The sequence below is a fragment of the Schistocerca cancellata genome, chromosome 4, assembly GCF_023864275.1.
Source record: "Schistocerca cancellata isolate TAMUIC-IGC-003103 chromosome 4, iqSchCanc2.1, whole genome shotgun sequence".
NCBI classification, from domain to species: Eukaryota; Metazoa; Arthropoda; class Insecta; order Orthoptera; family Acrididae; genus Schistocerca; species Schistocerca cancellata.
This window is the reverse complement of record NC_064629.1, coordinates 728,269,802-728,286,446: the sequence shown is the minus strand read 5'-3', so window position 1 is coordinate 728,286,446 and position 16,645 is coordinate 728,269,802. Positions and strand designations below refer to the sequence as shown.

Here is a 16,645-nt window from a genome sequence, read left to right as displayed (position 1 = left end):
CTAAGATCTCACTGCCCTGTCTGGCATAAGCTTGGTGTGAATGCAGAGTATTCTAAGGATAATCTGAGGGCAACATGACTCACAGCCCTGAGTACGGCAGCTTAGAAAGACGCAAGGACCAATCGCAACTGCAGGTGTAAAGTGATGCGAATTTGGTGTTCTCTGGTGACGCTACTTGGTAACGTCTGATGAGCGCACTCTAGGAGCAACTCATGGTGGCTGATGTAAATGTTTCTTCTATGAAGATAAGGGAGACATGAGTCATGCTGAGTTCAGTCGATAAAGTAATAATAAAATTTGAGAAACAAGTCTAAAAGGTATTTCGTTTAGTTGATACAATACACAATGTTTCAGCAGGAACCCACAGTTGCAACTAATTAAAACAACAGATTCTTGTTTTCATTATTGAAACCTGATTAACATATTACTGTGGGTTAAATTATTCCAGATGCAATTAACATGTAACTAATTGAACTGGAGTATCATTGAGGGTACAAAGTCTAGTATAAAAGTTCCCTTAGGGGTTAGTGAAGAATACAGGAACATTGCTAAATTTTACCGACTACTTGCATTCTGTTTTACTGAAAAAGTGTGGTAATGTCCATTAATAAGAAATAATTTAAATCTAGCAGTAGGTGTGACATGTACGTTCAACCCCAATCTCCAAAATGACAAATTTTTATATGACTATAGTTCATTCTTAGACATTTTTCATCGAAATTTACAAATTCTATTAAATAAGTCCACAAACCGCCTGACACCGTCGGTGCACCGCTTTTTTACACAAAATCAACTTATATTTCTGAATAAACATAACATATTGACGATGATAAAATTAATCCCGGTATCCATCATGAAATAAAACGCAAGTGATGACAAATGAAATACATACAACTTGTGATGATAATAAATTAAATAAATACATCTAATCATAAATGAAATATACACACACTGACAATGAATTAAATATAATGCAAGAACTGATGATGATAAATGAAATATATACAAATAATGATAATAATAAATGAAATATGTACAACTAATTATAATGATTAATGAAATATATAAAACTAGTGATGGATATGTTATTTACAATACATCTACAGTAAACTATAAGCCACTAATGGAAGTGTATGTCTTCCACAACTCATAATGTCCCTTTCATCATCACGTTTATGTTGTGGGTTGGCAGGAGAGCCAACACCAGTTTACTAGAGGAAGCCGAAAGGCATGCATTTTAACTTACGCAGGCTGGCGTGAGGTCTGGAACAGGACAAGGAAATTAGACTTTATAAAAACGGACATAGCTGGTGGAATACTTAACTGTAATCCATTAATGATGAGCGTCGCTCTTGACGGTACATTATTCATAATATCAATAGTAACTGGTAATGGCGCCTTGCTAGGTCGTAGCAAATGACGTAGCTGAAGGCTATGCTAACTATCGTCTCGGCAAATGAGAGCGTATTTTGTCAGTGAACCATCGCTAGCAAAGTCGGTTGTACAACTGGGCGGAAGCTAGGAAGTCTCTCTAGGCCTGCCGTGTGGCGGCGCTCGGTCTGCAATCACTGATAGTGGCGACACGCGGTTCCGACGTATACTAACGGACCACGGCCGATTTAAAGGCTACCACCAAGCAAGTGTGGTGTCTGGCGGTGACACCACAGTTTACTTAATGCTATTTTATTTAATTTTGCCATTTATATTTGATGTTTACAATTTCTAATTAAATTTATCCATCTAAATATTTCACTATTATTGAGTAATCATGCTTGGTGTTAGTCTATGTGATCTTATTCTTCACTATCACCTTTTTAAACGTTCTTATTTTTTACATTCAACATTTCTGACATGAGATGCATACTTCTTTCAAGAGAAACTCTCCATCGCACCACTCTCAGCTTTAGTGGTAAGAGAGCCCAGCAGACAGCCCATCAAAAACTGAACACAACTCAATCATGAAAATAGGAAGAAGGTGTTCTGGACTGTGGAAAAAAAGCAAAGTAGAAACAATGAACGGTCCAAGGACGAGAAGTGCAATATAGAGCAGCTGGGAAGAGAAACGGCGTAGTGGATAAGCGGTTATGGTACTGAATTTCCCCATGGGCGAGCCTTGTTCAAACCTTCCTTGTGCCAGTTTTCTTTCACTGTTCGCTTCATTCAAATTTGTGTCTGTGTGGTGGTGCAATGTCCATTCGCAACAGTGGGTGTAAAGTAGGGACCTATAATGACAGATGATTCTGCAAAACTACTCTATTACTAGCCGAAAGGAAATGGCTTTCGAATGGTAACCTCAAATGCAAGTCTTTTGGCATAACACTATTTTGGTGACTTGTGCATAAGTGTCGCTGCTTTTATATTCAAGCTGCTTTTCACTTGGCCTCACAAGACTGTGTGGACATCCTTCCAGACCATCCTGACACAATAAATTCGCAAGTGGTCAGTGAAAATTTAACCTGGGGCCTCAGCGTTACTACCCAAAGGCGTTATCTACTAGCCTATGTGGTTAATTTTCTTTCACAGTTGGTATATTAGCTTTTACTACTGTGACATCAGAAGACTTGAATGTCTGTGTATCACACCAAAAAACTATGTGATGTCTACTGGAGGTGTTACACTGTGGTGGACGAGGAGACTGAAAATGTAGTAAAATTAGTAAGCATGGATTTGAACAAAGAGTTGGCGTTATCATCCTTGACTGAAACAACAGTCGACAAATCAACAACACCACTATGGAAAGTAGCGTCATCACCGGAGAAGGTAGTTTTGTAGCTACTGCCAGCAAGTGTCATGAGCAGCTTATGTGAGAAATACAGTACATCATATTTCTGTTCTTGTACTAAATGTGCACTACATTCAGTAGCACTTAAAGATATGTAGTGTGTCATAAAGCTCCAATTGTAAGAGTACTGGAATATATGTTGTTGCTACCTCCCCTCCCTTCATGTCAGTGTAAATACAACAATGCTGCCACTGTGCCCACGTTACCAGTTTGGTTTTTCGATTAATACAGTATTTTGCGTGCATAAAGAAGAGCTATTCAAATTCATACATTGATACTTGAATTTCACAGTCAACCATATCTCTAGTTTTCATTTTAAACAACCTGCAACCACGTTTGCGCCCCTATGAACCGCCAGAGTGGCAACTGAAATCGTCTGATCCCTGGCGCATTCAGTTCTGAGCGGAAACATTCAATCATTTTAGCATTAATGAAACATTATTGCTGACTGAACTGTGTTATCGCATGTCGTCACTGTTTTTGTCGTTTCGATATTTACTTTTTATTGAGTGACAATAAGTACCTTTTAGTTTTCATCCATGTTTATGAAAAGGCCTTTACTCAGTAGTCAATTTTGTATCTGGATCAAAATGCCAAAACTCTCAGAAACTTTGGAATGGAAGAAATCATACGACTAGATAAAAACGATCCTCAAGATACAATTCAATGTGATGTACAGTGCCTACGAATATGATTCATATTCTGAAACTATATTAATTAAAGGTATTCAAAGGAAATTAACAAATGGTGATAGATATTTCTTGTGAAACATGTACAATAGACAAGTGACAGTATGTGTTTAGTAAGATAGTTATTACGTCAGCAAACATAAAATTTGTGTCATGTACTTTCTGTTCACATCACATTAACATTTACTGAAAGAGGATTATTGGTGATGTGTGCAAACCAGTAGGAACAGAGAGACAGAGCTTCAACAAGTGTAAATAAAAAAGTAACTGTTAAATTATTTAAACATAAATTTATAATCTAGCACCTGTTATTGACATTCTCAAACCAACAGAAAATACTTATTTAATGCCAGACGTACGAAAATTTCGTATTTAAGTAAATAAATACATAAATTTGGAAAATACTCCTTTTTTAGGAATAAGGATTTTATTGACTTTTTCTTGAGATAAGATGCATTGTTTGTTTCTAGAAGAATTTCAACACTAGTCATGGTTTATGTATAACTAAAATCACTCAAGCCCACAGACTGAGTGAAAAACATTCATGTAGCAGACATGGTCACAAAGGCTAGTTTCATTCGACTGAAAAAACTGAATGAACGAAAAAAATAATCGACTGGACAATCGTTGGTAAAACCAGTCACTTGTCCTATTACTATGTAGTGGTGCTCAGGCACCAATGTACATTCCAGACACGCAGTCACATGGGTTCAGCAGGGAGGTGGGTCAGTCATGTCTTGCACCAATATCTTGTACAGATGTCAGACACCTTGTCGTTATCAAGAGTTATTTGAGGCCTTAGCAATATCAGGGCAGGATCCTTCAACCTGTCATCCAGCCCTAAGACAACTATTTAGTAATAGGTTCGTCTTTCGAGACGATAATGCACGAGTGCACCATGCCCATCTCATGAACACTTTCCTCCAGGAGTTGGGAAACAGCTGAATCGAATGGCCTGAGGTAACTGCTACCATGAACCTGAATGAACATGCTTGGGACTAGTTGCACTTGCAGTGTATCGTTACAAGAACCATCCTCACACATTGACTTTAGAAGGGACACTGTCGAAGAGTGCCTGAGCAGCAATGTCACAAACACCTTGTGGAAAGCATGCCAAGGAAGACTCAAGCTTTTTGCAATGCATGTGGTGGAATAATGCAGCGTAGGACCTTAGATAACAGCACATTACTGCTTCAAAGACGTGTATTTTCGAACAGTTGGCTACTATATTGGTCACTTTGTGTTTTTATTTCACAATAAAGTCCTTTTTTGTTTTATGAGGACTGTTCTTTTACTTTCTATTGTCCTTGTTTCTACGACCATATCCATTTGTAGATATTCCAGCAGTGCAAAACGTTTTTTTAAATAGTTTATAACGTACATAGCAAGAAGCATCTCCTCAAACTCTGCAACAGCAGGTAGTTGGTTACAACTAACAGTTAGGAAATTGGAGGAGTGGGCTACAGAGACAGATTTAAAATTTACTACAAATACACTGATGACCGAAAAAATTATGACCCCCTGCTCAATAGCTTGATTGTCAGTCTTCGAAACGAAATATATCACTCAATCTGGGATCTGACAGTTTGTTGGTATGTTTATGGAGATATGTTGTATTAAATGTCTATGCACAGATCACTTGATTCGCTTAAATGACAGGCCGCTGATTTGCAAGCGCTGTGATGGCGCCCGACAGCAACCCAGATGGATTCCATACGATTTACATGAGGCAAATTTGGTCGCCGAGGCCTTACCGTGAGTTCACTACAGTTTTCCTCAAACAACTATAGAACGGTGCTGGCTCTGAGCATGAGGGGATGTAGGTGGTTAGCAGCTGTCAGCGTGTCTTCTATTACTACCGTAGGTCCCATGGAAGCACATGAGAATGTCTCCAATAGCTTAATGCTGCTCCCACTAGCCTGCGTACGTGGCCCGCTGCTCTTTTCGACCCGCCGTTCACCTCGATGACGGCGTTTGTGGAGACGACCAACTACCTAGTGTAGCAAAAATGCGTTTCACACAAAGAGCCAATATATTTCCATTGATCGACGGTCGAATCCCGATGGTTTCGTACTCACTACAATCGTAATTGACGATGTCGTTGCGTCAACATGTGAACACATGCACACAGTATGCTGTGGAACTTCATGTTCGGCAATGTATGATGAACAGTGTGCTCTGAAACACTTGTGGGTGCACCAGCATTTTGCTCTTTTGTAGAGGTGCCACAGATCACCATCTCTCCTAGTTTAAAGATCACACAAGTCTCATGGATGTCTAACCATTTAGTGCCTGTGGTAGTTTCACTGTCCTTCTGCCTCTTTTTGTAGATGCTCATGACAGAAGCACGCGAACACTCGACCAGCTACGCCGTTATCAAGATACTCGTTCAAAGGCTCTGTTTAATAATGATCTGCTCTTTGTCAAAGTTACTTATCTCAATGGATTTCCCCATTTCCAGTACATATCTTCGCTAGAGTGATCCCCCGACCATGTCTGGTCCACTTACATACTTTTGTTACCTCATCATGTACCCAAAACGCCACCAGGTGGTATCCAACATGATGGTGGGCAGGATCATAAAGTTTCAGTTTATCAGTGTAAATGTATATTTGTTGACTTTAGCTAAACTTGTCAGAGTTTCAGTCAACTGGACATGCAAAAGTGGGACAATCTTCAACATTTCAAAATTTTGGTTATGTTGGTGGTTCTCACATTTTATTGTAGGCTGTCATGTTAATGAACCTCAAGAGTATTGAAAATAAGGACCTCGAAAGTACTAAACGTCTTGATGTGTTTTAGCCACAGGTCTTTGGGAGCAGACAAAGCAAAACCACTCCAGTTTTATAATGCTTTTGTGTGATCTTAGCTATATTATAGGTGCGAAGTGTGTATATTAATGAGACCTACTTGTCCCAAGATAGGTGAAGCTATCTGACTTGATGGGTCCAGTCTGGTAACAGGTACCCACAGGATGAACCCCACACATTCCATCTGGGCTGAGGGTAGGGCCCTGTCATCACCTGGTGGAATTCCATGATGGTGCATTAAGAGTATAAGGATTCTCACTTTCACAGAATTACCAGCATACCAAACCATTGCTCATCCTACTACAGGACCAATATTCAGAAACATTTCATGTTCATCAAAGTACTATGTGATCTGCTTAAGGTATTACCTAGCATTTTGCTTAGGATAAGTACCTGTCCAAACCTAGAGTTGCAGTCGACTGCCAGTCTGGTTAGTGAAGAGGTCCAGAGTAATTTTAGATGTAGTAAGGTACAGAAACTGTGCACTACTACATATGTTTTTATTTAGATGTTTTATGAAATTTCGAATGAGTGCTGCAACTAAGTAACAGCGCTCACAGATGGGTCTAAGCAAAGAGACCCACACTGACTGCTCTATGGCTTTCCTGGTGTGTGTCGTCAACACCGACTTATCAAATGAATTTACAAAATTTAATGCCATTTATATTCAGTCTCACTGGAACTTCATCGGTGAATTTGTGCTGATTAGTTTGTCATCTGCTCCAAATCTTTAAGTGTTCTTCAATTTATACAACACATTTATCCAGCAAATAACATAATCTGGAATTTACAAGACTACTTTCTCCATTTAATAATGATACAGGCAGTAGTTTTGTCCTGCTGGCTGCCGTAGCACATGGGAATGTAGGACAACAAATCAGCAGATGTATCAGCCAAGGAGATACGTGCTAATAACCTACTGGTTGAATTTGCTATCGCAAACCCTGCGTGCTATCACCAGGATGTTGAGTCATGTTTAGATGGAAAGAAGAATGGGTAGTGTTGAAGAATATTGAGTGGATACAAGTAAAGTCAAGAACTTGGCTGTAGCTCATCTGCATCGGCCTCAAAGACAAGATGACATCTTTCTCATTCATCTACGAACGGGGTACAATAAGACCATAGTCTGCTCTTCAGCTGTGGCTTATTATTCCAGTCAAAGGATCCTTTGATGTCTGCATCAGAGAACAGGCAGAGAGTAATTTCCTTGGAGATCTACCCTTTGTTTTAGGTAACAATGTGGCGAATGTGATACAAATTTTAATTTCTGTGAAATATCCGACTTGTTCTCTAAAATACTATCGAGCAGTTTTTAATTTATTATGTCGGTGGGTAGATCATCAATGTACTATATAAGTGAATTGCCAGATGATGTGTCATTATATCATCTACATTAAAAAGTATGAAAATAATGACCAAAATTATTGTCTTTTACTTTTTGAGTGACAGTATTTATGTGCGCGTGGACGTGAGTGGGAGTAGGAGAAAGTGAACGCGATTTCAACTGGGATTATACTGTACACTGTATGTAGAGTTTTAGACATTTTAACCGCATTGTCTCTAAAACTCTTTTTGTAAGAGCATTGATAACCCAGAGATTCATCGCACTCTCACACACACATACAAACACGTCTCGAACTCATCGCAATTCACACTAGACATTAACGGAAATTTAATTAATCAACGTCAAGCGACGTCTCCATCAAACGGTGGAGATAGACGGAACGGTAACATTACGTAAATTCGCTATATGGTGTTGGCAGTACTGTTGTTATTATAGTGAACCATGGCGACAGAGTAGTGTGGTTGTTGTGAACCCGTAAACAAATGACATGAAATACTGTCAGTTTATGAGTTCACGTTGTGGTGAAACGGTGTAGGAAGTATTTATAATTGATAGACTTCTGTTGTAGGTACTAGATATGTCTACACCTGCAAGGCGGAGGTTGATGAGGGATTTTAAAAGGTAAAAAAAAAATCTATGAGTTACATCTATTAATTCTATCAGACTAACAATACATGCACGTATGGTGAACGATTTGCAAATAGTTTCTGCGCTAGCTTATTATTGTATGGAATATCGATGTAATTTGACATTAACGAATGTTGAGTCGGAGGTATTTTCAGCAAGTACCAGTGTTCTGGGGTTACTCATCTATAAGAAAGAGCGTCTTTATTGCTCAAAAAGGAGTTGAGAGTTTTGACTTGTTTCATAGTATGCGTATTACCTCATGATGTTTATTGTAAATAATACATTAACGTTCAAAAGGAACAATGGTTTACGTAATTACAATACTAAAAAGAAGTTATATTCGTTGCGCCACATTAAGCTTGTCTTTAGTACAAAAAGGGTTGCACAGTCCTGCAACCAAAATTATTGATCACTTACCCAGTTTTATAAAATGTCTGATGGACAGCAGTGTAAAATTTGAAAACAAATTGGAAAAGGTTCATCTTGACAACTCCCTTTATTCCATTGAAGAATTTCAATTATTGTAATGTGTAAAAGATGGTAGGCTGAAATTACTAACCATCATCTGAGGCCCACTTTCTTAAAATAAATGAATAAAAAACTTTTAATTGATCAGCATGTAACAATATTTACAAAATAATTTGTGATATGAATGTAAAGTGACTCACTCCCAGTCATTGCTATTTATCATCCACATGAACCATGGAACATGAGACTGACTGACTAGAAGGTTTCCCATGTAGCAATTGCTCAGTGGCTCGTAGACAAGTACCCATTGTTGTGTTTAGATTTCACATTCACTTTCATTATTTTTATTAGAATAATTGTCTCACTGACAAAATTATTGCCCACCTGTTCTGAAAGTAGAAATACGGAAATAAAATCGAAGATTGTGTAGGCATTGTGTCTGCACATGCAAATAAAGCACAGTGGTGAAGTTTGCATTTAAGTTTTGCTTGTGAGGTACTATTCACACTGTATTGTTTCTCAAAAAATGGAGATACACAACATATTCACTTAACAGTAGCAAAAAACTGATATATGTGCCATAACCATTCATATGGTCTATTTTAACAAAAGTTGCAATGGTTTGGTGTTGCAAATGACCTTATCTGTACTTACACTTTTTTATTTTTAAATGGAGTTTTTTCTTTGGCAGGAGCTGTAAAATAGCTGCATGTGTTCTATATATTTCTTACTTTAAGGTTTATGTTTTACTTGTAGCTGAAACACTCAAATGTACAGAATTGCAACAGAAGGGGAAAACTAATGAAATGCTATACTAACAGGAGTGTACACGTTTTCAATTAAGTGGACATTATTGATGAACATAAAGAATTCACAGATAGATAGAGGTGTACCAGTTCTGTCCTATGCAGGGCTCACCATATCTGTGTAACTACTGAAACCCACATCCATTTGAACATTCTAAATGTACACAACCCTTGATATCACACTGCAATTGTTACCTACTGTCCATACTTCCGTACTTCACCTAATTGACTATTACTTGATTCTCCAGGATGTGTCCTGTCAACCAATCCCTTCTTGTAGTTAAGGTATGCCACAAATTTCTTCTTTCCTGAATTTGATGCGATACCTAATTAGTTATTTGATTTACCAATCTAATCATCAATATTGTTCATTAATGTGCATTTCAAAAGCTTGCATTCTCTTGTCTGAACTCTTTATTAATACTGCCTAACACTTAGGCTATTTCCCTTCCTTAATTTTTTTATTTTGTTATGGGCTAACTAACAACATGCCAAGATAAATATGTATTTCTTGTTTCCTTCATCCTCCTCCAAAACTCTTATATTTTCCCAGTGTTAGCTCTTTTCCTCTCATTTGACCATTTCACACCAGTGTCCAAATGGTCCAGCACAGGTTGCTTGACCATATCAGAAAAAAAATTAGTATTTGCTGGGTGAATTCTCTAGGGTTTAGTGAACTTAAATTTTTTTATTCTTCATCATTTAAAAATGGTGGCCATTAAAAAAAGCATTTAGCTCAGCAAACTCTGACCTACATATTAAAAGTTTTATCACCTAGGTGACAGTATTTCTTAATAAATTTTTGGTAGCTCATAGTTATTGGTTACATATTAAAAAAAAAAACTCAATTTTTGAACATTAGTTTTCCACATAGAGTAATACTGATTCTGCTGTAACATTGTATAGTCTAGTTACTTTCTGTAGAGTACCAATGGTGAGAAGCATACACTTAAAAAGAAACACTTTTTTAAGAAAAAGAGTTTTTGGATTTTTCATTTTTTAGCCTGCAATACCTTTGGTGGGAGACTACATAGAAATCTGAAAATTACACATTTAATAGACTTTTATGCCATCAGATTTCAGTATCAACTTCAACTTTGAGTTTCAGTTGGAAGCTATGAAAAAAAATTGCAAATATGTCTCAAAATACGTTGTTCGATGTCTATGATATCTAGGCTAATGGAATAAAGTATATCAATTATATAATTTCAATATAGCATATTAAAGTAACTGATAGTTATTTCTTGAGACAATCCTCTTCTGAAAGTTCCAGCGGACAGCATCTGTAAGTATTACAGGCTTGTCTTTGAGCCTGTACAAAGTCTGTGTTGTCATCTGTCCACTCACACTCTGTTAACTATGAGCTCTTGAAGTATGGGAGTCTGTGTGTTCTATTGGTGTTCTTATTAATGAAGCTTATGTTTCCTTTAGATATTAATTTAATTGAAGATAACAGTGAAGAAAAACTGTTGTACTTTGAGAGTTGGCTCAAAGCGTAAATCAACTTTAAAGTACCATGAAATGAAATATGTAAAATAATAATAATAATTTGTCACCTTTTGGCCAGTGTTGTTTGGACCCTTTTGAGAAACATAAGAAGCTGATAACAAAAGGTCTGAGAGAAGTAATGGTTGACCATTATTGTAAAAATGACAGCCCTTTTATTGATTCAGTACTAGGAAAATCCTTCCGTCCAGTGAAGGTCCGTATAAAGAATTTTGCAAATTATCAGAAACTATGAAAATAGTAGATTCAGCTTTTGAAATAGGTGTATTGCCTGCTCACAAAATTACAAAAATAAATGAAAGAAAAAGATCTTTTTGCCTTGAATGCAAAAACTGAGAAAATGGAAACTGCAGTCAAAAATAATTTGGAAGTTTCATTTCAAAATCAAATTTGTACTAAACCAGATAGAAATATGAAAAATTCACCAACCAAATATGATAATTTGATAGGAATGCTAAAAACTAAATGCCTTATTTCAAACAAAGAGGATAAAGTTATCAGTTTACTGCCAAATTCTTGGAATCGAGCAAAAGCTAGTGATGAATTTAATGTGTCTGAATGGTTCATTAAATTAGCAAGGCATTCAGTAAAAGAACATGCAACTTTACGTGCATTAAAAAAGAAAAAATGTGTAATTTGATATGTGAAAATGTTTCTAAATGTTGTTAGCTTTTATGAAGATCGCAGTAACAGCCGTTCAATGCCTGGCAAGAAAGATCATGTTACTGCGAAAGAAAACAGTACTAAAATTCAAAGACAAAGGTTACTATCGTGTAATTTAAATGACCTATTCACTGAATTCAAAAATGAAGATCCTGACATTAAAATTGGAAGATCAAATTTTTTTGAGTTGAGACCAAAATGTTGTGTTCTTGCAGGAGTGTCTGGCACCAATAACATTTGTGTTTGTAGTACTAGAGTGTAAATTTGATGATAGATGCAGCTTATCTTGGAGTTTGCTATCTGTTGGACAGCAGCAAGCAGTTAATAGTCTGGTGATTTCAGAGTAAATTTTCTAAAGGATTCTGATAGGAAAAATGATCTGGAAACCTTATTTGGATCCTACAGTTTGATGATGGTAATTAACTTTCCAACACGGGTGGATAAAGACAGTAGGACCCTAATTGATAATGTTTTCTTTGGTGAATTTCAAAGCAAGAAAATAACTCTTTACCTAGTAACAAATGTTCTCTCTGATCATGATGCACAGTTAATGATAAATAATAGTCCCTTACAGTATGGATACTCTTCAGTGGAAGTTAGTCAGAATGATTAATGACTCCAGGGCAAGTGCTTTTAAGAATCTCAGGAGATAAAATTGGATGAAATTTATTACAAACCAAATAGAAGTGAATTTATTCCATGGTAATTTTATATCATTATTTGAAAATAGCTTTCCCCATAAGCTAATCAGAAAGGACATGATACATCCATGTAAAAAACCATGGAATTACTAGAGGGTATAAAGTATCTTGTGGAATGAAAAGAGAAACATACCTTTTGGCAAGAACAAGTAGGTGCATACTACAAAAACTAATCAAAATTACTAAGGAAGGTTATTAAGAATTGAGGAACATGCACATTATGTCAGAAACCAGTAATTCTGACAACAGACTTAAGGCTACATGGAATGTTGTGAAATGATAGATTGGACAACCAGCCACAGAACAGGATAACATCACTATTGAACTGAATGGAAGGGCTATAAATGATGGCACAGATGGCAGACATATTTAATTATCATTTCTTAAATGTAATAGGAAGCATAAGGACAAACAGTTCAAGAGAAAAATCACAGCGGTATGTTGAAAAAGTAACTTTCATAAAATTCAGTCATATGAATGTTTCACCAACATCTTCTGAAATTAAGAAAATAATACATTCTCTCAGAAATAAAAGCTCATGTGGTTTTGATGGTGTTTCCAATAGAGTACTACAGGTTTGTTCCCATATAATAAGCCCAGTCTTATCCAAAATATGTAATGCAACACTAACTCAAGGCACTTTTCCAGAAAGATTGAAGTGCGCCATTGTTAAACCTCCCTCTAAGAAACCTGATAATTGGCATATCAATAACTACTGACATGTTTCACTGTGAACATCATTTCCAAAATTTTTGAGAAGGTGATGTATTGTAGAATATTATCTCTCCTTGGCAACAATTTATCCTTAGCAAGTCACAGTTTATATGTTTCAGAAGGGTTGCTGCACTGAGGATGCTATTTACATGTTCGTTCACCAGATTTTACAAGCATTAAATAAGTGCCAGTTGGTATTATCAGTGACCTGTCTAAGGCATTTGATTGTGTGAGCCACAGTATTCTCCTGGATAAATTGAAGTTTTGTGGGATTTATGGCATAGCCAACCAATGGAAAATGTCATGCCTAACCAAAAGAATGCAGAAAGTTGTAGTTAATAATTCAACCAGTATTAGTTCAGCCACATTTCCACTTAGAATCATTGCAAATCTTGGGGAGGGACAAATCAGTAAGTTTACATTTTGCATATTTTCATTCAGTTATATGGAATTATGTCCTGAAGTAAATCATCTTTAAGGAAGTAAGTCTTCATTGCTCAAAAATGTGCTGTAAGAATAATATGTGTTGCTCACCCATGATTATCTTGTAGACATCTGTTTAAGGAGTTGGGCATTCTGAGTATTGTTTCACAGTATATTTACTGAGCAAGGTGTTGCAGTGGTTAGCACACTGGACTCGGATTCTGAAAGATGATGGTTCAAACCTGTGTCCGACCATCCAGATTTGTTTTCCATTATTTCCCTAGATCACTCCAGGTAAATGCTGGGACTTGTGCTCTCATTTATAATGACCTTGTTAACAGGACGTCAAACCCAATCTTCTTTCCTAGACAGTATGTTTATTCCCTCGTGAAGTTGTAAGTAATCCACTGCAGTTCAAAAGGAACATTGGTGTACATAATGAAAAATGACATTCACTAATCCACATTAAGGTTGTCTTTGTCACAAAAATGGGTGCATAATGCTGCAACAGAAAGTTTTGATTACTTACTCTATAATACAAAATGTCTAGCAAGACAGCAAAGTAAAGTTGGAAAACAAACTGAGGAAGTTTCTCCTTGACATCTCCTCCTATTCCATATAAGAATTTCTATTACTGTAATGTGTAAAAGGTGGTACAGAGTATTTAGTCACTGACATCTATATATATATTTTTTTATTTTGGAAAAAAAATGTAGGAATGTTCAGAATGTAACAAATTAATTTGTGATTTGTAGGTAAAATGACTTGCTCCAGATCATTACATTCTATTATGCAAAATGATCCATGGAACATGTAACTAACTTAACTGATTGGCTGTAAAAACCTTAGGACGTTCTGGTATGTGATATTGTCAGATACAGTGATCATGGGATGATATCTAAACTGTCCAGGTAAACAAGCTTTACTTGAAATATTTGAATCATCAGAAAAAGATGATTTGATGCCTGGCAGTATAGAATACAAACAGTGAGTGACACAAGACAAAATGGAAGTGGTGACAATCATAAAACCACAAGAAGATTTTTTGAAGCATCAGAAACTAACCTTTCAAATCTAGAAATGCAACATTTTATTGCCAAAGAACAAGGTAAGTTCATCAAAGACAAAAACCAACCTTGGCAGTTTATGAATGCCTAGTTCTTGCTTACTTTCTGGAAAACTATTCCTTTGTTGTTCAAGACAAAGTACAAGGGCACCACTGGGTAAACAAACAGGCCACAGTTCATCCATTTGTGTTCTGTTGTAAAGATAAACTAAAGAACCACAGTTTTTGTGTCATAAGTGACCACCTGGAACACAACACTACGGAAGTGCATGCTTTTCATCAGCAATTCACAAACTGAATTACTTCTCTGTTGGTGCTGCAGGCCAATATAAACAAAAGAAATTATTAGCACTTCCGTTCACAAAGAAGACTTTGGACTTGATGTGGAACAGCACTATTTCACATCACGTCGTGAGAAGAAAACGTGACTGTGTTGGAGGTGCAACAAAGTGAGCTGTTACATGAACTAATGTGCAACAGACATAGCAGAAACAGACCTTGCCATTTCAAGAAATCTTTAAATTCTGGAAAGAACATGAAAAAGGGATTACCTAAATTTTTGTAAAACATGAGGAAATACAAGAATTCCATACCAGTGTCTTGAAGGAAAGCTCAACGTCTGTCAGAAGAGTAAAGGTGTGCGATCTTTTCATTGTTTTTTACCCCCATCACACAGCTTGCTAAAGTGTAAGATCACATCAGCATCTCCTGATAGTGATCTTCGTCAGTGTGGAAAACTAGTGTCACTGACACTTCACAATAAAGACATAGTGACTTGTGTTTACAATGAGCAGTTGTGGATTGCCAAAGTTGATGATATCGATTGTCAAAGCCAAGATGTGCATGTCACATTTTGCCATCCACCAGAACCAAGGACATCATAAAAAAATTTGAGAAGGATGAAGTTTGGATGCCAGTTTAAAATGACCTGAACAAGTTGTCTCCCCTGGAATTTACAACCGTGAGGAGCAAACTTTTAACCGAATGCCCAGACCTAATGAAGAAATTTCTCAGATATTCAATGAATAATGTAGTAAAAACAAACAAGATGATATAGTTAGATGGGTTATTTTCAATAAAAAATATCAATATATGTGTTTAAATTATATAATTGGTGTACTTTATTGCAGAGGTCAAAAAATGTGTTTTTGATTCATGTTTGTAATTTTTTTTCATAATTTCCAACTGAATCTCAAAGTTGAAATTTATACTGAAGTATGTAATTTCAGATTTTTATCTGGTCCCAAACCACATTTGATACTCCATAAAAAAGTAACTATACTTATAGTGTAATAGCACAAAAGATATTAAGGCTTAGAAATTACTCCTTCTGTGGAAAGTGGTGTTCAAAAATGGATTTTTTTAATGTGTGACCATAAATTTGGGCTATTATGTTAAGGGATGCATTCAGCTCAGTGATAGTGGTTTTAATTTGTAGAGCAGTGTGTGCTGAACTAAATGCTTTTTATTTACAAGAAAAAAACTTTTAAAAATACTTTTGAGTCCACTAAACATTAGGGAATTCACCCAGCAAATATCAGTTTTTTTTCTGAGATGGTCAAGCTACCAATATTTTTTCCCTGGACCACTTGGTGTGGAATGACCCACCAGTTGTTATTCTGTTTGTTTTAGCCTCCTGAAAAACTTGGAATTTCTTGACTTCTAGTCTCAACTTTTCTTTGTTGAGCAAGGTCCCCTGATGAGTCTGTATGTCATCTGTACTTGGATAAGCATAACAGAGTGATGGACAGTTGAGTATGGAATGGAGGGATTTGCGAGTTCACCATTTCATGCAAATGGAGTAATGCTGTGGTAGCAGCACGTGTGCAGTTCCATACTGATACATTCACACATTGCCCGTTAACAAGGAGTGTTGAGCTTGTTTTGTAGGATCATAATAGTGTTATCATTCTCCTTAGCAATTTCACAGTTAACTTCACACATTCTGTAAAAGAAAAGTACTCCACAAGAAACAAAATGTATCAGAACATATAACAGTTATATTACAGACCACAGCTGTCACCTGTAGCTAACTGGTAGCCAGC

The 16,645-nt window shown here is 36.5% G+C and overlaps 1 protein-coding gene across 2 annotated transcripts in view; it reads left to right on the top strand.

Moving 5' to 3' along the window:
- The first annotated feature begins 7,925 nt into the window (after nt 1-7,925).
- The window catches only part of LOC126183802 (ubiquitin-conjugating enzyme E2-17 kDa), a 93,367-nt gene continuing 84,647 nt past the window's right edge, over nt 7,926-16,645 (top strand). The window contains exon 1 of one of the 2 annotated variants that reach the window (XM_049926043.1): nt 7,926-8,247. In XM_049926043.1, coding sequence (XP_049782000.1) covers nt 8,204-8,247 — 44 coding nt within the window. In that variant the 5' untranslated portion in view covers nt 7,926-8,203. The remainder of the gene's footprint in view (nt 8,248-16,645) is intronic. The other variant, XM_049926044.1, reaches the window with a different exon arrangement.